Source organism: Cnephaeus nilssonii (genome assembly GCF_951640355.1).
Source record: "Cnephaeus nilssonii genome assembly, chromosome: 13".
Classification (NCBI taxonomy): domain Eukaryota; kingdom Metazoa; phylum Chordata; class Mammalia; order Chiroptera; family Vespertilionidae; genus Cnephaeus; species Cnephaeus nilssonii.
This window is the reverse complement of record NC_137084.1, coordinates 57,118,034-57,142,115: the sequence shown is the minus strand read 5'-3', so window position 1 is coordinate 57,142,115 and position 24,082 is coordinate 57,118,034. Positions and strand designations below refer to the sequence as shown.

Here is a 24,082-nt window from a genome sequence, read left to right as displayed (position 1 = left end):
ATTTAGAAATTGGTTTATAAATGTGTGTCTGACTAGGACACTTAGAAGATGTTTTAGTCAATAAAGGAGAGACAGATCACACACTAAGAATGAATCAGTACTAGTATTGTAGGCATTATCACCTCAATTACTTTCATATTTACATAGCACACATATAACTGCTGCCCTATTGTGGAGGAGAATATTTGTGTAAAAGAAGAGATAAACTGTTGTAGGAACAGGGTATAAAGGTCTAAGAAGATATATCTGAGCATTTCTTTCCTTCAAGCATTGACCTTGAGTTTATATAAAAAATTGTAACCCAGGCAGCTCCAGGGGATTTAGAATATCAGTAAATCACAATTTCATTCTTTATGAATCACCTACTCCCTAAAACTATTGATAAACTTAAAAGGCCTTTTGGTGGTGATTAGCTTATGAGGCTGGAGCCCTCAGTAATAGGATTAGTGGCCTTATGAAGGAGACTCCAAGAAACTCCCTCACCTCTCCAAATTGGCAAAACTGAAGGAGAAGACAGCTGTGTATAAAACAGGAAATAGGACTTCCCTAGAAACTGAATCAGCCACCATATTGACCTTGAACTTTTCATCTCCCAGAACTGTGAGAAATACATGTTGTTTATAAACCACAAGGTCTACAGTCTTTTTGGCATAGAAATACAAATAGGCTAAGACAATGTCCTTAGTAGCCATCCATATATCTTCCTTAGTGAAGTGCCTACTCAACTCCTCTAAATTGCACAATGATCATTGGATTTTTGGTCTTATTTCTAATTGTAAGAGTTTTTTGTATACAAATCCTTTATGAGATATATGTATTAAAAACATTTTTCTTTCTGTCTATGGATTACCTTTTGTTTTATTAAAACATGTAAAAAGTGAACCAAAGCCCTAGGAAGTGTGAGGATGATGGGCAGGAAATAGATTTCAGCTTGTCTATCTAATCATGTCCCCCTCCACACACACAAACATATGCATGTACACACAGCAGCTCTCTTCTGACTAAGATTCCATAATCCTTTTCTGGTTGCTTCAGAATGGATGAGCCAGGGAGGAAGCAACCTGTCAGGGTCTTGGCTTGCTGTGACCTGATTTGTGGTCCAGAAATTCAGCATTGTCAACTGCCATTCATCTCATCTATACTTAGGGTTCTGTCACCCCCACTTGAGGATGGCCAGGCCACCTGGAGGTTACTGAAAGAAGTTAGGGGGCTGATACTATCTGTGCTTGGAGAGTTATGAAGGTTGTTGGTGGTATTTGCATATAGAATGTAAGTAATCTTTCAGTTTAAAAAAGCTAATCTGTCATCTATTATTAGTTAGTACTAGTGGACTACAGTTATCTATTTTTCTTGATATCAAATGGGACTAGTAATAATTCAAGTTGCTCTTTTTGTTTTCCTATTTTTAATCCTCACCTGAGGATATGTTTGCATTTATTTTTTAGAGATTCACAAAGATATTTTTCCATTGATTTTTAGAGAGAGTGGAAGAGAAAGAAAAAGACAGAGAAATATCTATGTGAGAGAACACATCAATTGTTTGTCTCCTGCATGGGCCCAAACCAGGACCCTGGCCTGGGAGGAGCCAGCATCCCAGGGAAGTGCCCTTGACCTGTATTGCATCCCAGACTAACTCACTCTGCAATCCAATGCTCTATCCACTGAACCAAACCAGCTAAGGTGTTTGGTTTTTTTATTTTTGAAAAATATTTTATTATATGTCCAAGTCCATCTACTGGAAAATATTGAGTATATCAAGCTGAAGTTAGACCCTGGATCCCAGCGGAGCCATTAAGGTAATGTGCATATCTGAAATCTAGCCCACGGGCAATGAACCTGTGGTCCAGGGTAGGTCACTGCCAAGTTTAAGAGGATAGGTACTGTCCCTGGTTCCAGCATCTAGCTACAAGTGGGGTCCCTGCTCCAAGAAATCCAGTTCAAGGCCTAGATGGGGGTGACCTTGCAGCAAATCAGAGAAATCCCCATTTCCCTGAGGCTGTCCTGCAGGGGAGTTACCTGTAGGTGGGGCCAGAGGAACAGAGAACCCAGCTCTTTCAGGGGCAACACCTCAGACACTAGTTCCTGGGACTTGTGAGAGGAAACAGCTCCCATTGCCCAAGGACTGGCTCTCAAGAGGGACTGAGCAAAACCCTTAGGCTCCACTAGCCCTGGAAAGTTTCAGGAGCAGCCATGGCCCAGGGACAGGAGGGACTTTAGGGAGTAAAATGAGAGGTTGTCCAGGAGCTTACAAAACGCCAAGGTGTAGAAGGGACTGGAGGAGCCAAGGAATCTTGGAGGCTCCTCAGGAGACTGCACTCATTATATTGTCCAAGGGTAAAGGCTAAGAGAGAATACATATATACATTTTTGCCAATACTACAGTGTTTTATGTGGTATAGCTCTATAGTAATATATCAAGTCCTTTCTCTACAAAATTTTCATGATGATTCTTCCATATTCTTTTCTTCCATGTCAAGTTAAAGAATCAGTTTGTTTAGTTCTCTCAGTGTTTACTACTAGAGTTCTTCTGTTTAGTCATGACTCCCAGAAATCCTGAAGCAGAGGAAAACCCTGTAAACACACTGGGTGGTATGACTGGAGAGGAGAAGGGAAATATGGATATGGTGGCACAGCCTTGTTGCCTGAGGGCAACTGTAGGATGCAAACACTTCCCTGGAAGTGAGTGGGGTCTGGGCAGAAAGCTCAGAAGTACCAGGGAGCAGTGAGTGGAGGTGTGGGCTGCAAAGGAACTCAGGGTTCCTCCTCTATTCCAACCCTGGAGATACCTCAGCCAATGGCAAGGCACTGATATGAAGAACCCAGTAAGATGACAAGGAAACCTTGGGAGGCTGGTGGTGATTATGGCCTCATGTGGACAGGAAAGAGCAGCTCAGAGCAGGAGATGGGCAGGCACCAGTGCCTGCAGAGGCCTCTGAGTGGAGGTCTGTGTTCCCCACACAGCCCTGGGCGCAGGTTAGCCCCCCTCAGCCCCACAGCACAGAAACATGCAGCTGCCAGGACACCAGGGCATGAGTGGGAGAAATGCCCAGAGGCCGCTGAGCCTGACTGAGGTGAAGAGCAGGAAACAGCAGGTGCCTGGAGAGTTCTCTCCTCCCCAGGCACTCTACTTGGAGCTTGCCAGGTACAAATCAGGAAACCAGTCCTCAGAAAAGGGGAGCTCAGGAAAACCCTACTCCCAACAAGCAGGGCCCTGGTGAGAGGTCACAAAGGGGAAAGGCAAGCCCAGGATATGTGTGCCTGTTATTGCCACCATGGCTATCTTTTGTCATCTTTATTATTGAAAGTATTAAATATGTCCCTTTTTATACCCCATTGAACCCCTCCAGCCCAACCCTGACCCCTGACCCAGGCCTTCATCACCCAATTGTCTGTGTCCATGGGTTATGCATATATGCCTTCTAGTTCTTTGGTTGATCATCACCCACCCAGGACCCTCCCGCGCCTTCCCTCCAAGATTCCACACTCTTTTTCATGCTTCTATGTCTCTGGAATCACTCTGTCCATCAGTTTATTTTGATAAATTAGATTCCACCTATGAGTGAGATCATGTGATACTTGTCTTTCCTGAATGGCTTATTTTTCTTAGTATATTATTCTCCAGTACACGCCAAGCTGTGTCAGAGTGTAAGAAATATTACTATTTTTTTCTGCTGCCTCATATTCCATGGTATAAATGTGCCACTGCTTTTCTATCCACTCATCTACTGATGGGCACTTGGGCATTTTCAGAATCTTAGCTATTGTATACTGTGCTGCTATGAACCATGCATTCTTTCTGGCTTCAGGTTTCTTAGGATATATTCCTTGAAGTCAGATCACTGGGTCAAATGGAAGTTCCATACTTAATTGCAATATCCATGAAGACAGGTAAACCAGTGCATTTTCTCAAAAGTCATTATTGATTCTGAAATATGTATCAATACAGTCAGAAAGGAGAAGATTGAATCCTCATCTCTTTGCTGTACTCTCATCCAGCATTCAAGGTGCTCTGAGCGGCACCCCTCACCCTGTGTTCCTCAGCAGCCTCTTCCACGGAGCAGTGTCTGTGGGCCTCGTGCTCCTGAGAGCTGGAGCAGTGCAAACAGAGCAGGCTCCTGTCATCTTCACAGAAGATCTGCTTTGTCTCCTGGTGCAGCCCACACCTATCGTCCTCAGAGCTCAGGAATTGCCCCAGACTGGCTTTTCTGGCCATGGACACCAGATTTCTCAGGATAATATTGGTTTTGAGGTTTTTCTGCTCTGATGGTTCCCTGCACATGGGACAAGTAGGGCTTTCAGCTTTCTCCCCGGATACATAGAGACACGAACAACAGAAGCTGTGCCCACAGCCCATGGTGACTGGGTCTATACAGTGATTCAGGCAGATGGCACAGGTGAGCTCTTTCTGGAAGTTTTGTGGGAGGTCTGAGCCCATTTTTTCTGAGGGAAGACAATCAGGAGTTTACTCCTCTGCCCTGGAGACACAAAGGTCTAAGCAAAATGTGCCTCAGGGTGTGACTCAATGACTCTGTGTCTAGAGCAGAACAGGCTTGGTAGGCATGTGACACACATGGAAAGCAGACACAGGAAGCTCCCACAACCGCTGGAAACCATTCTTAACTATTTAACCAACTCCATCCCCCTCCCACCCCCTTTTCTTCTGCATAAAGAACAACACCTCTTCTGCTGACATCCTTCCTTTCCCAAATAGCTTGAGTTTCAGGTATTTCTCCCAAATCTATAGCTCCAGTTGCTGGGACCTGAAGGCTCTAATATCGCAGCTACACTTGGCTCAAGATATTTGACCTTGATTTTTATTATGTCAGATAAGTTCAGGCAATTTAACTTTAATTATATCCCAGAACTATTTTTTAATCTTTTAATTTTGATGGAGGGCCAACTATCTTTTTTTTTTCTGTTACGTGTGTGTGTGTGTGTGTGTGTGTGTGTCTATGTGTGTGTGCTTTAATTGATTTCAAAGAGAACGGAGAGAGATAAACAAGAAACTTTGATGAGAGACAAACATTGATTGGCTGCCTCCAGCACCTCCCCCACTGGATATGGAGCCCACACCCTGGGCAAGTGCCCTCACCAGGCATCCAAGCAGTGAGCTCTTGGGCATGGGCTGATGCCCAACCACTGATCCACACTGGCTGGGATGGAGTCATTTATATTGCCTTAATAAATAAAATTCTTGTACTTCACTGAGGAAAAGTTGGTGCTAGTAATATTGGTTAACAAATAGGAGGAAAAATGGCCTTTGGCTTTATTCTGAACAATTATGGGCCCCCAGGAGAGAGTAATTGTGCTTTGGTAGTTAAGGACTATTTTTAAAAATCATAACTGTACAAACTTACTAACACCATCTACTTTAAGTATATATTTGCATTTTTTGCAAAGGTTTGCAGTCAAGGTGACCTTTCCCGTTTCTTACAAAATCTCTCTATTTCCACAGCTGGCTTATTTAGTGAGAAATATGTCAGGGGTAGGATGCATCCAGGTTTAAATAGGAAGTTTTGGCAGAGTCCAGATAGAAATTATTCGTTTAAAAATATTCTTTCTGCCGAAACCGGTTTGGCTCAGTGGATAGAGCGTTGGCCTGTGGACTGAAAGGTCCCAGGTTCGATTCCGGTCAAGGGCATGTACATTGGTTGTGGGCACATCCCCAGTAGGAGGTGTGCAAGAAGCAGCTGGTCGATGTTTCTCTCTCATTGATGTTTCTAGCTCTCTATCCCTCTCCCTTCCTCTCTGTAAAAAATCAATAAAATATATTTAAAAATAAAATAATAATAAAAATATTCTTTCTTTGTCATTTCCCCCCATTGAGGTGGGTTTCCATCATGTTACAGTGAGTCATAAACCAAGTAGTTAAAGGAGACCAAAGTGATTTTCAAAGTAGCTGCCTTTGGGAGCAGGCAGCAGGTTGGATAGAGGTTGTGTCAAGGGAAAGCTTCACTTAAGGCCGTGGTCAGCAAACTGCAGCTCGCGAGCCACATGTGGTTCTTTGGCCCCCTGAGTGTGGCTCTTTCCACAAAATACCATGGCCTGTGCAAGTCTATTTTGAAGAAGTGGTGTTAGAAGACGTTTACGTTTAAAAAATTTGGCTCTCAAAAGAAATTTCAATCGTTGTACTGTTGATATTTGGTTCTGTTGACTAATGAGTTTGCGGACCACTGACTTTAAGGAATGGTGCAGGGAGCACCCCAGATGGCTAATTTGACTTGTAATTTTAACAACATGTTAACAATATCTGTGATGTCAAGACCACAGCCACAGCCATAGCCATAGCAGGATAGAGCAGTGGTTTTTTTCTTTTTTCTTTATTTCAAAGAGGCATGGAGGAGGAGAGAGAAATAGAAACATCAGTGATGAGAGAGAATGATTGATTGGCTGCATCCTGCATGATTCCCAATAGGGATCAAGCCTGCAACCCAAGCATGTGCATCCACCCAGAATGGAACCATAACCTCCTGATTCATAAGTTGAGGCTCAACCACTGAGCTATGCTCCAAGCTCCAGAGCAGCAATTTTAGAGCAAGAGTGTACTATCTGTGATCTCAGGGCAAGAGTTTAATTCCTGGTCAGGGCACAGGTTTCAGGTTCTATCCCTGGTTAGGGTGAATGCCGGAGGCAACCTATCAATCTTACCCTCTCACATAAATCTCTCTCTCTCTCTCTCTCTCTCTCCCTCTCTATCCAGAATAAATGAAGATACTATTGGGTGAGGTTTTAAAAAAAGAGTAGTGGCCAAGATATTTTTACATTAAAATATGAAAACAGCCTGGCTGTGTGGGCACAGTGGTTGGAGCATCAGCCCAGGATGTGATTCCCAGTAAAGGTCAAGCATGTTGATTGAATGTTTGATGCCTTGCTCTGCTCTGGGCATGTAAACAAGGCAACAAATCTATGTCTCTCTCAATTTTATGTTTCTCTCTCTCCATCTCTCTCTTTCTCTCTCTGCCTATTCCCTACCCTCCACTCTTTCAAAATCAATGGAAAAATATCCTCAGGTGAGAATTAAAATAATAATAATATTAATAATAATAATAATAAAATTATAGCAACAAACAAAGCACTTCCTACATAACAGAACATAGTTAATATATTTCCAAGTAAACACAGTAAAATACTCCCAAAGTTTTGGACATTTTCTATAGTCAGTAATTAATAAAATAATCCATCCTATCTGTTTGTAAATAAAATTCTTTTAGCTTACCCATTTTCACCTATGTAGAAAAGTTTATGTAATTAAAATTAAGTATACAGCCCAAGCCATTTTGGTACAGTGGATTGAGCATTGGCCTGTGGACCAAAGGGTCCTGCTTTCCATTCAGGTCAAGGGCATTTACCTTGGTTGCAGGCTCCTCCCAGGCCAGGGCCCTGGTCCTGGGGCGTGCAGGAGGCAACCAACCAATGTGCTTATCCGACATCGATGTTTCTCTCAGTCTTTTTCTCTCTCTTCAACTCTAAAAATCAATAGAATAGCCATAACCGGTTTGGCTCAGTGGATGGAGCGCCGGGCTGCGGACTGAAGGGTCCCAGGTTCGATTCCTGTCAAGGGCATGTACCTTGGTTGCGGGCACATCCCCAGTAGGAGGTGTGCAAGAGGTAGCTGATGGATGGTTCTCTCTCATCGATGTTTCTAACTCTCTATCCCTCTCCCTTCCTCTCTGTAAAAAACTCAATAAATATATATATATATTTTTTAAAAAAGAACCAATAATACATATTGGGAACTGAGCACATGCATTAAAAAAATAAATAATTAAATAAATAAAAATCAATAGAAAAATATCCTCAGGTAAGAATTTTAAAAAGGAAAATTAAAAAAATAACTATGTATGAAAAGTTTGATTTCACAGAAAAGTTTTCTATATGTATTACAGTAATTTTAAATTTATACTGAAGAGGTGTAGAGAATGTGTGTAATCACAGTCACCAGGAGTAAACAAATGCACACAGCAGGGATGTGGCTTAGCACCTGTGGGAACATCAGCCAGCACAACCAATTACAACAGCTCAGGAAGTGGTGTGATCATATGCTAATCATTCGCTGAACATTGTTTAGAAGCAGTGACCCCTGGATTTAAGTATGTTGACTATAGTTGTAGACATCTAGTATTTATTTATGTCAGCAAAATGTCTAGTGTTTTTTCCAACATATAGCCTATTCACCAAAATTTTTAAAAAATAACAGTGATTAGTTAAAAAATAACAAGCTGTTAATTTAATTATAAGCAATTTTTTGTTTAAAGCATTTCAAAATTAACAGGCTGCAGCCATAACTAGTTTGGCTCAGTAGATGAAGCGTAGGCCTGTGGACTGAAGGGTCCCAGGTTTGATTCTGGTCAAGGGAATATTTGTGGGTTGCTGGTCCAGTTTTGGGCATGCAGAAGGCAGCCAATCCTTGATTCTCATCATTGCTGTTTCTGTCTCTCTCTTTACCTCTCTGAAAATCAATAAAAATATTTTAAAATATAACAGGGTATTAACTTTCACATATGACGTAGAGCCCAGAAACCTAGTCTGTTAAATTCTAAGTCTATTAAATCAAGTTCCACAAAATCAAGGGTTCACTGTAAAGTGATCTCATTTTACACTTTAAAAAGTTTATGTATTTTACAAAATGGCAGCTGTCACACAAATAAACCCGGCCTCGGATGCATGTGCTGAGTTGTGTAAGGGATCTACTGGAGGTTTGGATGGCCTTCCACTGCCCCACTCCAGGGTCTATGGGGTTACAGAGGGCCCTTAGGTGTTGGTTGAATTAGTAGCCTGCCCCTCAAGATGCAGTTATGAAGATAAACAGGTTTGAGCTCTTTAGTTTAAAATCAACCTAAGGGCTTAGTGGTCACAGTTCAAGCCCTAGTCAGGGCACATGCCCTGGTTGTAGGATTGATCCCCAGTGTGGGGCATGCAGGAGGCAGCTGATCAATGATTATCTATCATCACTGATATTTTTATCCCTCTCCCATTCCCTTCCTCCCTGAAATCAATAAAAATATTTTTAAAAATCAACATAAAGGACTTTGCTCCTATCTGCAAAATCCCTTCATCATGGCTCTTAATTAGATTAAATGACCAAGAGAAGGTGTGGCTAAGCTTCAAGATGGCTGCCCCTCAGTCCCATCATGCTCCTTCTGCTGGGCCACCTTGGCAGTCAGAAACCTTCCTAGGTTAAATGCCATGATATTTAAGAAAAACAAATTCAGCTACAGAATTACCATGCAGTATCATCTACACAGTGAATGTCCTACATAGAGTTTCTCAAACTCAATGAATTGTTTATTATAGTAATAAACTCCTCTGATTGTATTGGTATTAAGTCGAGATTTTGACCTCTAAGATCACTCACACACTGTGAACCTGACTGACATCAGTGAGTTTTTATTTTTAATTTAATATCATTCAGTACTGTGAGTTATGTGGCACTGGTTTGGCTTGTCTTGTGGAATCATTTGTTTTAGAATATTAATAAAATGTATTAATTAACAACATACAAAATATCATGGGCTAAACCAGTAATTACAGAAATTTTTATATCTTGTGTTATTTATATGTGGTATATTTTATAAAATGATACCCCAGATTTCAGAACATTTAAGTTATTTCCTATTTATTTATTTAGCTACTGAAAAATGCTATGGAATGCATCCTTTTGTGAATATCCTTGTTTGTGAAAAATTCTATTGGAAAGATTGCAGGCGACCATGCTGTTGGGTTAGATAATATGTGGATATAAGTTTTTGAAGTTACCACTTGGCTGTTCTGATACAGATGGACATGGTCCTGCTCTGGCTGGCTGACTGAGGCCTCTAAGCAGGTTTCCTAAACCACCCGCTGAGTGAGAAGTGTGGTGAGGTGGACACAGCTCAGTCCCAGGGAAGGGGAGAGGGCTTACAGGGCTCCTGTAGCTCCCCAGGATCAGCAGCCAGGGCAGCTCCATCTATAGTAAGGTGACCAGACGTCCCGCTTTTGGCGGGACAGTCCCGATTTTTAACAATTTGTCCCGCGTCCCGCGGCGTTTTAAAAAAGTCCCGATTTTTGGAAAGAATGCACAACAAGCTAGGGAACAGCGGGTGAACGGGAAGGGAATATACGGTTTTCGGCGGCCATGTGGCTATTTAGCCAGGATATGAGTTTTATATTATTTTTGTTAATTTTATAATGTTAAACTTTAATAATAATAAATAATTGTTGAGAACTGATTATGGAGAACTGCTTATCAAAGTTCGCATTGTTGATCAGTTGTTAGAATTTGACCACCATTGTTTGGACTTAATGAACAATGGCATTTTTTGGGATTGGCAATGACGAAAACATTTTGTAACTGTCTCTCAGACAATACACATCGTACTGCATGCTAGTAAGCTAGTTAAACAAGTGATGTCATTACAAATCAGCTATTCAGATAATTTAGGTAAGTAATTTATTTATTTATTTCATAGATACATAAATTTTCTTGAATTTAGCAGACAGTACTCGTATTATTTATATTTTATAGTGGCGGCAAAAAGTCTAGCGCCGGCCTTGAAAGTGACACCAGAGGAAAAATAATACTTAGTTAGTATTGTTATTATTTAGAAAGAAATATAGGATTAAAATAATTTTTAAAATATAGTTACTTTATAACAATCAAATTAATTTAATTTATAAACTAACAATAAAATATGTTCATGTAATTACGTACCTACTTACTGTGTTTTTAAGCAATATGTATATAATAATTTACAATATAATTTTAAATTATTTTTTTAGATTTTTAACATAATGAGTAAGAAAAGAGGATGCAAATTCAACGATGATCTAAGAAGTGAATTTCCTTTTATTAAAAAAACCAAAAGTGATTACAATATAGACCAAATTTTTAATCAAGAACCCCCCCGCCCCCGCCCCCCGGGCCAAAACCGGTTTGGCTCAGTGGATAGAGCGTCGGCCTGTGGATTCAAGGGTCCCAGGATCGATTCCGGTCAAGGGCATGTACATGTACCTTGGTTGCGGGCACATCCCCAGTAGGGGGTGTGCAAGAGGCAGCTGATCAATGTTTCTCATCGATGTTTCTAACTCTCTATCCCTCTCTCTTCCTCTCTGTAAAAAATCAATAAAATATATTTTTTTAAAAAAAGAACCTCGCCCCCCCCCCCTTGGTCAATGGTGTCCCGCTTTACCAATGTTAAAATCTGGTCACCTTAATCTATAGGCATCTGTCATTCCTAAGGGAACAGTAGGGCCCTTAAGGATCATCGAGAACAGTGTCCTTATAAAATAAGGACCATCAGGGTTGGAGTCATAGTGACCAGAAGAGCTCATCGGACAGGACAGCTTGGCCACAGCCAGCGACTGTGGAGGGAATGGATCCCCAGCAGAATGGGAGAGGCAGGCATCAGGAGGAGAAAAAGGACCAAAACTCTTGGTGATGATTGGGGTCAGCGGAGCAGGTGGAATTTCAACCAGATTGTCCTCAGGGTAACCCCTATACCCTACACACAACAGCTCTACCAGCAGCTCCACAGAGAAATGAAGTTCAGGTTCCTTTGCTGGGTTCTGCAGTGGGAGGAGCCAGCATCAAACAACTGGGCACCTCCAACTCCTGTCTCTGGGTGGCATGGGGCTATGGCTCCTGGCTGCAAAACCACCACAGGAAATTCTCCAGGGGTCAACCCGGGTGTGTGTCCCTTTCTTCTCAGCACTGTCACCCGCTACTGGGTGGTGCTAAGGGTTTCATTGCCCCAGCCAGAGGGGGACCCGATTACTGAAAAAGGCCTCACGTTACTGAGAGGCTGTCTGTGGACGGGGACATCTATGATGGCTGTGTTCGGTGTTTACAGATAATGTAAAAGTCAACTTTCAGCTAAAAACTGACACTGTTCGGCACACTTTCACTTATTTTTATTATTTTGTTTTTGTACAATAAAATTACTCTTTTTAGAAATCTAATGAGACTAAAAGTACCACAGTACTTTTTCTAGATTACATTGGCATAAACACTTGACCAAAAGATGAATTAAACACCACCAGTGACGAGAAAGTTGAGAGCTTTTAGTTCATAATGTTTATTTGTGTGTGTTTTTATAGAAGCACAGTTTGTACATTATAAATTAAGCAATATAAAAATCTTAAAGAAAAACAAAAAAAATTCAGTAATAGAACCCTATAAATACCACTATTGTATATTAAAGTTAAAATATGGTGAAAGCTTTTTATTTAAAACACCCATGTGTTCTTTCACCTGCTAGCATTTCAAATGTGAGGGAAGAGTCACAGCATATATTTAATGAAATGGGTAATGAATAATGATGTTTAGTTAAGAAGGTAAAAAAATCTTAGTTACATTAGCACATAATTCAAAATACATTACATATAATTGATTAAATTAAAGGGGGCCCTTAGATGTTGGTTTAGTTAGTAGCCTTATATTTCAGAGGGCTCAGTGTTCAAATTATATAAATATAACCTTATTACCAATTAGTATTCATACAACTAACAATTTCGGTAGACTGTTCCTATCATATTGAAGAAAAAATAGAATTTATATAATTTTTTAAATGCAATAATTAAGACTAAATATTTGTTGAAGAGTTTAATCAACAGGTTAATCACAGCTATAGAGAGGGTGAATTGGATAATAGGTGTGGGGAAATGACACAGGGCTTCACAGATTAATAGAGGGAAAGCCAGGGAGCATATGGAGAGATGAAGATTATGACATAGCATTAAGTACTTCATACATAGACAGTATACTGTATGAATAAATGTAGCTCTAGACAGAGATACCAGGGAAGATGAGGAGAGTACTGGTCTGATCATCTTGTGAATTTCCATGTAGTAGAGAATATAAATAACACTGAAGTATGTATCACTGTGGTAAGAATTACAAAGGAATGCATAGCACAGGTAATTAAGTAATGTTGCTTCAAACTATGGATTATTAAACTGAGAGAAGAACATGTAGAATATAGTTAGCTGAAGATAAATTAGAAAATTATTTCTAAATTGCCATTGGTGTGCGTGTGTGCGTGCATTTTACATTTTTGGCTATTGTGTCTCTACAACCATGTCTGTTTGGGAAGAGAATGAATGATGCCTTCTCTCTTGCATTGAATTTTACCTTTCCAGACACCCTTGTCATCTCTAGTTATACTTCCTCATGACAGTTCACAAATAAAACAAATGCATCATGGGTGATGATTTTCCTAAACTGAGTAAAGCACAAACCAATACATATGTTTTGAAGGTTATCATATTTAATAATACAGTTAATAGGTATTCATGACATAAAAGGAAATTAAAAACAAAAACATGTAACATATTTGTCTTATTTGATAGTGACCAGGAAAATGCCTTCCATAGTTTTTGGAGTTCCCCAGGATATTGAAAAATTCCTAATGTATTTAACAGAAGTGACTACAGCAAAAGATAGGCCTGAGACTGGGAGAGAAAGAGCAATAGGAGATTCTACATATAAGGGAACTTTGTGCTACGTTTACAAAGGTCACACTTCCACCTTCATAATCCAGGAATACCCCTACTCGACCTATAGGTTTGGGCACATATTGCAGTACAGGTGGGGAGGTGGTGAAGACATTGTGGTGCATGTCCGTTTTAGCACAGCCAAGAAGATAGAGTCCCTTCTGGACAATCCTGTCCTTCTCTTTCCAATCATCACTACAGACTCCAAAAGCCCAATTCCAAACGTCTCCCACTTCTATCTCCCAGTAATGCCTCCCAGAGGTAAAAGTCTGAGCACCCCAGTCAAGAAAACACTCAGATTGTGAGGTGATACACAGTTCACCTTTAGGATCACATCCAACACTCAGGTTTATCAAACTTCCCTGTAGGAAGACATGACCATGAGTTCTTCTATGCCGCAGAAAGATAATTTCTGCAAAAAGAAAATAAAAAATCATGTGGACCCATTGCAGATAAAAGTCCTGAGGCAAAAGTTGCTCTTTCAAGATGTTACTTTATTATGAGGTCACAGCAACAAGAGCAATGTTGGTTGTCACATTTAATAAAGGACAGAGATGACCTATACATCTGCAGAACAAACAAATCCCTAACAGACATTTGGACATTTTTTGAAATTCAAATGTTTAGGGTCAAATATAAGACTCATCTCACCCTGTCCGGTGTGACTCAGTGGTCAGAGTGTTGGCTCACCAACTTAGGGTAATGGGTTTGATTCCAGTCCAGGGCACATCCTGGGTTGCAGGTCCATCCCCTGCACCTGCATCTGCCTGGGTACATGGTGTCCCTCTCTCTCTCCCCTCCCTTCCTTCCACTGTCTCTAAAAATCAATGTAAAAAAATATCCTTAGCTCAGCCCGTGTGGCTCAGTGTTTGAGTCTTGACATATGAACCAGGAGGTCAAGGTTCCATTGCTGGTCAGGGTATATGTCTGGGTTCTGGGCTTGACCCCCAGTAGGGGGCATGCAGGAGGCAGCTGATCAATGACTCTCTCTCATCATTGATGTTTCTATCTCACTATTCCTCTCCATACCTCTCTTCAATCAATAAAAAAAAAAAAAAAATTGTGTATGTCTCCTTGGGTGAGGATTAAGAACAAAAAGACTCATGTCTCCAAGTTCACTTTTCATAGCAAAATGGCCAATGCTAATATTCTCTGAATTGTCTTCCATTGTAAAAAATTAGAATAAAATTTCTTCTAAATAATCACATCATCATTTTGGAAGGGATGTACAGATTTGCCATGAGTCAAACATTTCTCTAGATAAATTAATGAAAATCCAATTTATGTCCATTTTAGTAGTTTCTTAAAATGGTGTTTGAAAAACCCCTCACCAATCCCTCTGTCCTCTGACCTGGCTCCGGGCTGTCAGCATTTTGAGATTTAACATGTACCTCTTCAGATTATGAGTAATCTGAATTTTGGTGTGTTTTTACTTTGTTGTTTATAAGTAATTCTTCTGTTAACTCTTTTAAAATTTATTGTTTAATGTATTCCAAATAGTAGTACATATATCTCCTTTTTGTTCCTCATTGACCTCCCCCCTGCCTCCCCTACCCACCCTCGTACTTGCCCTCACTCCCTTCCCCAGTATCTTATGCCTATTGATTATGCTTATATGTGTGTATACAAGTCCTTCAGTTGATCTCTTACCCCCCTGAACCCTCCCCTACCTTCCCCCTGTAGTTTGGCAGTCTGTTCAATGCTTCTTTGCCTCTATCTATTTTTGTTCAACAGTTTATAATGTTGTTTATATTCCACAAATGAGTGAGATCATGTGGTGTTTATCTTTCACTGACTGGCTTACTTCACTTAGCATAATGCTCTACAGTTCCATCCATGCTGTTGCAAATGGTAAGAATTTGTTCTTTTTACAGCAGCGTACTGGACAGATACTTGCCAAAAAATGAAACTAGACTGCCAACTTACAACATACACAAAAATAAACTCAAAATGGATAAAGGACTTAAATGTAAGGTGGGAAACCATAAAAATTTGAGAAGAAGTCATAGGCAGCAAAATAGCAGACATTTGTCATATATCTTTACTGATACAGCTCCTAGGGCAATGGAAACTAAAGAGAAAATAAACAAATGGGACTACATCAAAATAAAAAGCTTCTGCACAGCAAAAGAAATAATCAACAAAAAACAAGAAAGCCCACTGCATGGGAGAATATATTTTGCCAATGTTATCTTCGATAAGGGTTTAATCTCCAACATTTAAAGGGAATTCATACAACTTAACAAAAGGAAGATAAGCAATCCAGTGAAGAATGGGCAAAGGACCTAAATAGACACTTTTCAAAAGAGGACATTCAGAAAGCCAAGAGACATATGAAGTCATGCTTAAAGTAACTAATCATCCGAGAGATGCAAATTAAAACATCAATGAGGTACCATCTCACACCTCTCAGAATGGCTATCATCAACAAATCTTCTGTTAACTTACATATTAATTCAAATCTTTACATTATATGACCATTTGTAAAAAAATACAAGGAAACCAAATAAGATCCAATATGTTATATATCATACAAAAAACTGCTGTAAACATTTGAAAATTATATATAAAGAATAAATGTACAGTTTTGCACATAAAATTAGATAATTAACCTTAAATCTGAACATTATTCCATTTATTAAACTGCTCATTTTTTATTTATTAAACTGCTCATATAGGAAACTCACTATTTATGAGTCTGAATCATATTTCTGTGTTTCAGTACCTTTCACTCTTGGTATTATAAATGTGACTATAAAGACATGATCCCTTATGAAATGATTATACAGCCAAATGATCTACTTACGTCTGAAAATAGTAACATACTTAATAATAGATGGCAGATTACCTTCATGGTCCTAAGATAATGGAAATATGGCGCATGGGCCTACCCTTACCTTTGAACAAGTCGAACCTTGCAATCATCCCCGGGATGGTCACTGCAGTGAGCTCTGCTTTCACAGGCTGGGGCATGTGCACACACACTGCCTCACTCCTGCAAGAAGGAAGAGGAAGTTACGGTGTTTACAGCCAACAAACAAAACTATTTTTCTATGTCTAAGATACTTCGATAGAATTATTTAAATCCATTTACTTGAAAACCCAAAAGTATCACTTTGCCAAATATTTATCCTTCAAATTTCCTTAACTATCAAGTCTAATGGAAAGTCCATTTGAACCAGAATTCAGTCTAACCCTTTTTCATCTTGTCTAGGAATTTGTAAAGATCCTCAGTCTCTTATATCCTTGAGGATATTCAAGAGGGAAATTCTGGATTCCACTGAAATGCTCCCCGTCTGGAAATGATGGGGTTTTCTGAAGACTAGTTGGCCTATTGCACACTCTCAACATAGAGGCTGGGAAACTTTTCCCAGGCAGGCGATCTGCTTCCTGGGGCAAGCGGTTCTAGGGGCCTCACATTGTTCTCTTACTTAGAGAATTTGTTTCATCTGTTTTTCAGGACTGTCAACTGCTATGTATAGATCAAAAAATCACCAGGGCTTTCTCACTGCTGGGTATTTCCTCTAACCTCTCACCCCAGATTCCACTAGCTCTGCCTCTAAGGTATTCGACTTTCTCATCACTCAGAAAACTTAGCACCTTCTCCCTCATATATGTAGGGTTTTGAGAACTAAAAAGGAAATTGGGAATGAAGGGGTTTCCTTTATTCAGTTTGTTGTTTGTTTGTTTGTTTGCTTTTATGTGTGTGTATGGGGGGGGGGCGGGTGTCTTTGCCATTTGTCCATAGAAACTGCCAAATGAAATCACTCAGTATGGCCATGAAAAGAAACATGTACATGGACTTGGGGAGGGGAAAATAGATACAGGAAAAAAATTCAAACAAGATCCCAATAAGTTCTGCCTTCACTTTAGCATATCTTGCCTGATGTCTGTGAAAACTCTGAAAGAGCTCCAGCTGGCATCAAGGTACAGACTCACCTGTGCAATATGTCTCCAAAATCCTGTGGAGAAAAATAGAAAGGTTTAGTGATTTTTACCAATGACTCTTCCACTAGGTCCAGAGGGAGAATATTTTTTTTTCTTTTAGTTTTTTATCTTATTTTATTTTTTTCTTTTTCTCTTATTTTTTGCTCAGTCCCTCCAGCACCCTGGTGGGGAATTTTGAGATAGTTCCAGAAGTCATTATTTCCCTACTCTGTTTCTTCCTGGGAAACATATCTACCTCTTCTTCCCAGTTTACCATATTGTCATAAACTCATGTTCTGCTGGAGACTGATTCCTGGAGACTTTCCAAGGGCCAGTGAAGGGGGAAGAGGGCTGGGGAGTCCCTGTGAGCTCCTGTAACCATGATTAAGTATCCAGCGTCTTGTCTATTTCCAATGTGGGTGCACCCAAAAATGACAGCAATGCAAGTGTAGATCCCCAAATCTCCCCATATTGCCATGCCTATAATTAGCCTCAATATCAATAAATCCCCTACCATTTTTGTGAATTTTCACAAAGCCAAAATATATCATTGACTTTTAGAGAGGGAAACTAACTCAGGATTCTTTTACCATCCCACAGAGGTTTGTTTCTTATGGATAATGTAGGAGGGATCTTTAGTTTGTGGGGTTCCATTGAGGAGCAATACCCTCCCCACAAAGTAACTGAGGTTATGAAAATAGGTTGTTGGAAAGTAATGACATAAAAGAGGAGATGGATTTCCGCTGAAGGAATGCCAGTGCAGGTGAATGTTCAACACCCCACTTCTGAGTTCTTACCAGGAGCAGCTCTACATCTGGTTTATGGCACATTTCGTTCAGCTCTGTATACATTCCTCTTAAAAGCTCCCTCTTCTGTGCCATCCTGGCTTCACTGTCCTTGAGTTGTTCAAAAATCTCCTTGCCTTCCCTTTGCAATCTCTCTAAATGATTTTGCTCTTCCATATATCGAGAAGGAGGCAAATTATCATATTCAGCTCTGATCCCTTCCCTCTTTGAGCTCACATAAATCTGCAATGACATGGAGTTAGTCAAAACATGAACCCTTTCATTCATCTCCTACTAAATATAATTGCCTTATAAAGATCAATTATATTTAACTTTTAACCCTCAATCTTGCCTAGTCTCAGAGTCCACATTTTTCTCATTCCTTTTCCATATATTTTTAAACACCAATTATATCCAATTCATTCATATGGATAATGTAGATAATCATAAAGAAAAACAAATGTGTGATTTCTATCTTCCAGGCAATGTGTGTGAGAAGGCAATACAGTTCATTCATAAAACATGCAGTTTAAATTTATATTAATTGGATTAGGGATCCTCTGTTTAGTCCGATTTCTGAAATTTGGATCAGATTGCTTCAACCCATTTTACATGCTGTGACCTCTGACTGATATGCTCATCCTCTTGCATTTCATCCAGCTTAATCCAATCCTGAGGAGGTTTCATTTACAATCTGACTCGCATTATCTCTTTGATTATATTTCCTTTCATTCTCTTCCTAGTTCACTCTGATGCTCCCTCAGATCTTGGTGGTTTTCAACTGCCCCCAATATACCCACCTGTGCTATTTTCTCCATCTAGAAGGCTCTCTCTACATACCCCTATGGTTGCCATCCTCTTCAGAGATCTTTTTCATAAGGTGAAATTTTCAGTGAGGTCTTCTCTGATGATCAATCCTATTTAGAACTCAAACCCTCATCTGCAGTCCCTACTCTCCTGCACTCCTCTTTCTCCTTACTGCTTTATTATTTTACAAAGAACTTATTACTCATCATGTATTATACCTATACTAGAGGCCTGATGCATGAAATTCATGCAATAGTAGGCCTTCCTTCCCTCGGCTGCTGGCACCAGCTTCCCTCTGGCACTCTGGACCCAGGCTTCCCTTGCAGCCCTGGCTTCATTCAGAAGGTTGTCCAGAAGGACATCCGGACTAATTAGCATATTACGCTTTTATTATTATAGATACATGTTGACCATTCACCCTTTGATTTAGAGTGTAAGCTTTATCAGGGCAAGGATAGTTTCTACTTTGCTTACTGCTCCATTTTCTATATCAATATTTGATACAGACAAGGTGCTTATAAAATACTAGAAGCCCGGTGCACGAAATTCGTGCACGGCGCGGGGTTGTCCCTCAGCCCAGCCTGTACCCTCTCCAATCTGGGACTCCTGGAGGGATGTCCGACTGCCTGTTTAGGCCCGATCCCTGGGATCGGGCCTAAACGGGCAGTCGGACATCCCTCTCACAATCCAGGACTGCTGACTCCCAACTGCTTGCCTGCCTGCCTTCCTGATTGCCCCTAACCGCTTCTGCCTGGTAGCCTGATCACCCCCTAACCACTCCCCTGCCAGCCTGGTTGATGCTTAACTGCTCCCCTGCCAGCCTGTTTGCCCCCAACTTCCCTCCTCTGCCGGCCTGGTCACCCCTAACTGCCCTCTCCTGCAGGGTTGATCACCTCCAATTGCCCTCCCTTGCAAGCCTGGTCCCTCTCAACTGCCCTCCCTTGCAGGCCGGGTGCCTCCCAACTGCCCTCTCCTGCTGGCCATCTTGTGGTGGCCATCTTGTGTCCACATGGGGGTAGGATCTTTAACCACATGGGGGCAGCTATATTGTGTGTTGCAGTGATGACCAATCTGTATATTTCTCTTTTATTAGATAGGATAGAGGCCTGGTGCACGGGTGGGGGCCAGCTGGTTTGCCCTGAAGGGTGTCCCGGATCAGGGTGGGGTTCTCTTGGGGCGTGGAGCGGCCTGAGCGAGGGGCCTGTGGTGGTTTGCAGGTCGGCCACGCCCCTTGGCAACCCAAGGGGAGGCCCTGGTATCTGGAATTTATTTTCCTTCTACAATTGAAACTTTGTAGCCTGGAGCGAAGCCAAGCCTGCTGCTCCCTCCGGGGCAGCAGCCATCTCTGTGGCAGTTAATTCACCTTCTACAATTGAAACTTTGTAGCCTTAAGCGGGTGAGCCCGGCCAGGGTGTGCGGAAAGCTTTGCTTCCCCTGTTGCCGCCGGCAACCCTGGCCTGCTCTCTCAAGCTCCATTCTGCCGCCATTTGTTTGAATTTGTTTACCTTCTATAATTGAAACTTTGTAGCTTGAGTGGAGGCTTAGGCCTGCAACGGCTATGGAAAGCTTGGCTTGCTCTGTTACCTGGGAAACCTTGCTCACTGTGGCTGTAGCCATCTTGGATTGGGGTTAATTTGCATGCTCGCCCTGATTGGCTGGTGGGCGTGGCTTATGTAGCAGAGTGATGGTTAATTTGCATATTACCATTTTATTAAAGAGGATGTGTTGAGTAAATTCATATTAGATATCACACCTTCAAGATAACCAACCAGATTGAGGAAATCAGTAATTCTTAAATTCCCCTAATGTGTTCAAAGTTCTTCTATTTAGATACCAGCATCTATATTTGGCATATTTATATGTATCCCTCATATCTTGTCACTTTTCTCTTCAGACATTATATATTACTAGAGGCCCATGAATGCATGCACCAGTGGGGTCCCTTGGCCTGGCTGGTGATAGCGGCCAATCGGGGGAGCTGGCCAGCAGGTGGGAGGAACTGTGGGAGATTGGCAACCACCCGCCCATCAGGGTTGATTATGGCGTCTGCCTGGATTGGGGGAGGAACCACAGGTTGTTGACCAACTGGGGGTAGGGACCACAGGAGGCTGGCCTGCCATCCAGGGGGAAAGACCTCAGGAGGCTGGCCAGCCACAGGAGGTTGGCTATGGGAGCACATTGACCACCAGCAGGCTGCTCCTGCGTTGAGCATCTTCCCTTTGGTGGTCAGTGGGCCTGATAGCGACTGGGCGACCGGTCATTTGGTTGTTCGGTCATTCAGTTTCTTATTTGTTTATATATATATAGATTCAAATTTAATTACTTGGTATAAGTTCAGGGTTTCCCTGGATTGGATTAGATATTAGATATTCTCTCTGAAATTTTCCATCTGTTTTCAAATACTACTTTTCCAACAGTATTCACATTAACCTTTTGCACTCGGATGTCGAGTGTGACTCGACACGGTTAGCATCGGTAGCTAAATTATTGAATGTATCAATAATCTGAAATATAAAAAAATCCAAATAAATAAGTTTGTATGAAAAGAAACTCCAGTTTTTTATTCTACTGCCGCGCTTTGTAAAATCTGGGGTATTTAAAAAATTAAATCCCGAATAGAATAAAGGAATTGAGAAAAAAGCAAGTGAGTGCAAAGGGTTAATGTTTATACTGCCTCAGATGCTTCACCTAAATTTTCAATGGCTGCCAAATGTCTCCTATGCCCAGTGTCTCCTCCCACCACATATGGCACTCTGTGAAAAGTTCCAGTCTGTTGTGGTTCTTGGTGTAGAAGTGATAAATATTGTTAATTCTTGGAACAAACCAGCATGCTTTGTGTGGCAGCTGTCATTTTGTTAGAAATCCTGACTAAGAGCCCAACTATCTATCTATGGAGGGAAAACACCCTTTTTCTGTTGATCACCCTTCCCATATCGAATCCCAAAGAACACTATAGTATCAGAGGAAATTCCTATTTTAAAGTCACTCATCCAACCACCCCAAGTTCATGCTGCAGGTTGGAGAAATGCAAATACCAACCTCCCAAGATCTGGTTGTGACAGTTTCCACATTCAGCTTTATGTAACTTTCACAGTATTTCTCCCATAAAAAGCACATTGTCTTGAGGAGTTTCTCCTGCAAAAGATCCACAAGGGTCGATTAGATCTGATGAAGAGGAGAATGTAACATTTAGCCCTCATAGAGGGAGGGCCCCCAGAGTGATAAATCAGAGCCGTTGAAAACAGGGGATCATAGAGTTTCCTTGTTTACATCACATATTTGTGAAATCTGGGAGGCTTCACACTAAGGAAGTCCAGGGCAGAGATTCTGAAAGGAACAACTGGATGGAGTATTCCAATCACCAAGGAAACAGACCCACAGGAATTTCATACCCACTTTACAGAAGGGCATCACTTACCCTGTGTTCCTCAACTGCCTCTTCTACTGAACAGTGTCTGTGAGCCCTATGCTCCTGGGAGGTAGAGCAGTGCAAACAGAGCAGGCTCCTCTGGTCCTCACAGAAGATCTGCTTTGCCTCCATGTGTATCCTACACCTATTGTCCTTAGAGCGCAGGAATTGCCCCAGATGGGCTTGTCTGACAATGAGAACCATTTGCTTGAGACAGACATTTGTGTGAAAGTCTCTCTGCTGCATTTCTTCCTGACTTTCAGAGCAGTGAGCAAGAACTGACCTGTTCGGCCAGCTGAGGTAGAAACAGGGCCTGCAAAAGCTGTGCCCACAGTCTGTGGTGATGGGGTCTACGAAGCAGTTCTCACAGATGGAGCAGGTGAGTTCATTCTGGAAGACTTGCAAGATGCGATCCATGTTTCTGGGAAGAATTAGAAACAGGTCATTTCTGGGCCTGGGTTGGTGAGAGGCTTCTGAACAGTTATATGAGGGTAGTGATGTCTATATTCTTTTCTCTTTGCAATACTCCCTAAAGCAAAACAAACTATTTATGCCATGACACAGATGAAAATCTGGAGCTCAGAAAGCGTCCTTGGGCTTTACCACAGACAAGGTTCTCACTAGATGGCTCACATAACCTTACACATCAGTTCCTAGTCCTTATCCAAATACAAATGTGTGCAAGTATCCATTTCCAGGATGTAAGATATAGCATTTTATTACTGGTCTTAATTGTTCTAAATCAATCAGAATTGTCCCCATTCTTCTTTTCAATAACTTGTTAGTAAATACAGAAGTGTGAGATTTATCCCACAAATCTATTTAGCCCATGAATCTGAGAGGAAGATGGCCAGAATGGTTCTATGAAATGACTTCAGAGAGAAGCTCAAGAAAACCTAGGTCTCTCCTTTAAAACAAACAAATAAGGAAACAAACACAAATTGAACCAATGGAGATTCAAGAGAAAAGAAATTATGAAAGAAATTGGCCTTTTTTGAATTCTTGAGGATTAAATTAACTTCTGTTTAAACTCTGAACTGAAATATTTTTAAAATATACATATATTATTACAACAGTAAAGTGAATGTTCTATAAGTATTATTCTCTATAATGTTCTATAATCCATATTTCTGGTATAAAAATTTAGGCTAAAAGTTTAAACATTTTTCTTGTTTTTTTAATTTAAAAAAGTAGATTAATTTTAAACTAAAATATATTTAATCATTTGCAGCACAAACTTTACTGTCACAGTACTAGGAGTTGACTTTTCATTTATTTTTTTTTTCCTCTTGAAAGCATCTTTTATTTTGTTTTGTTTCCTTAATCCTCACCCAAGGATATTTTTCCATGGATTTTTAGAAAGAGAGGAAGGGAGGAGGTGAGACACACAGAGAGAAACATGGATGTGAGAGAGACCCATTGATGGGTTGCTTCATGCACAAGCCCAGAACAGTGCCAGGGATGGAGCCTGCAACTGAGGTAGATGCCCTTGACCAGAATCAAACCCAGGACCTTCAGTCCATGGGCCAATATTCTATCCACAAAGCCAAACCCGCTAAGGTGACTTTTCATTTCTGAGTAAGATAAAAAGTAAAAAGATCAGAATTGTCAATTAAGTTCAGAGTCCAGTCAGAGTTTATTGGAACTTTTTCATACTTTAAGGAGATGTGCTGTAAGCCTAGAA

At 40.9% G+C, this 24,082-nt stretch overlaps 1 protein-coding gene across 1 annotated transcript; it reads right to left on the bottom strand.

The window, feature by feature from the left end:
• Positions 1–12,098: 12,098 nt before the first annotated feature.
• LOC307110165 (tripartite motif-containing protein 51-like) lies at positions 12,099–22,815 on the bottom strand (the record flags this gene model as incomplete). Its single annotated transcript, XM_079789182.1, has 7 exons — positions 12,099–12,115; positions 13,460–13,882; positions 16,368–16,465; positions 17,410–17,432; positions 18,195–18,425; positions 22,029–22,124; positions 22,408–22,815. 7 exons carry the CDS (start codon positions 22,813–22,815, stop codon positions 12,099–12,101), a joined length of 1,296 nt encoding a protein of 431 aa, XP_079645308.1.
• Between the last annotated feature and the right edge of the window lie 1,267 nt (positions 22,816–24,082).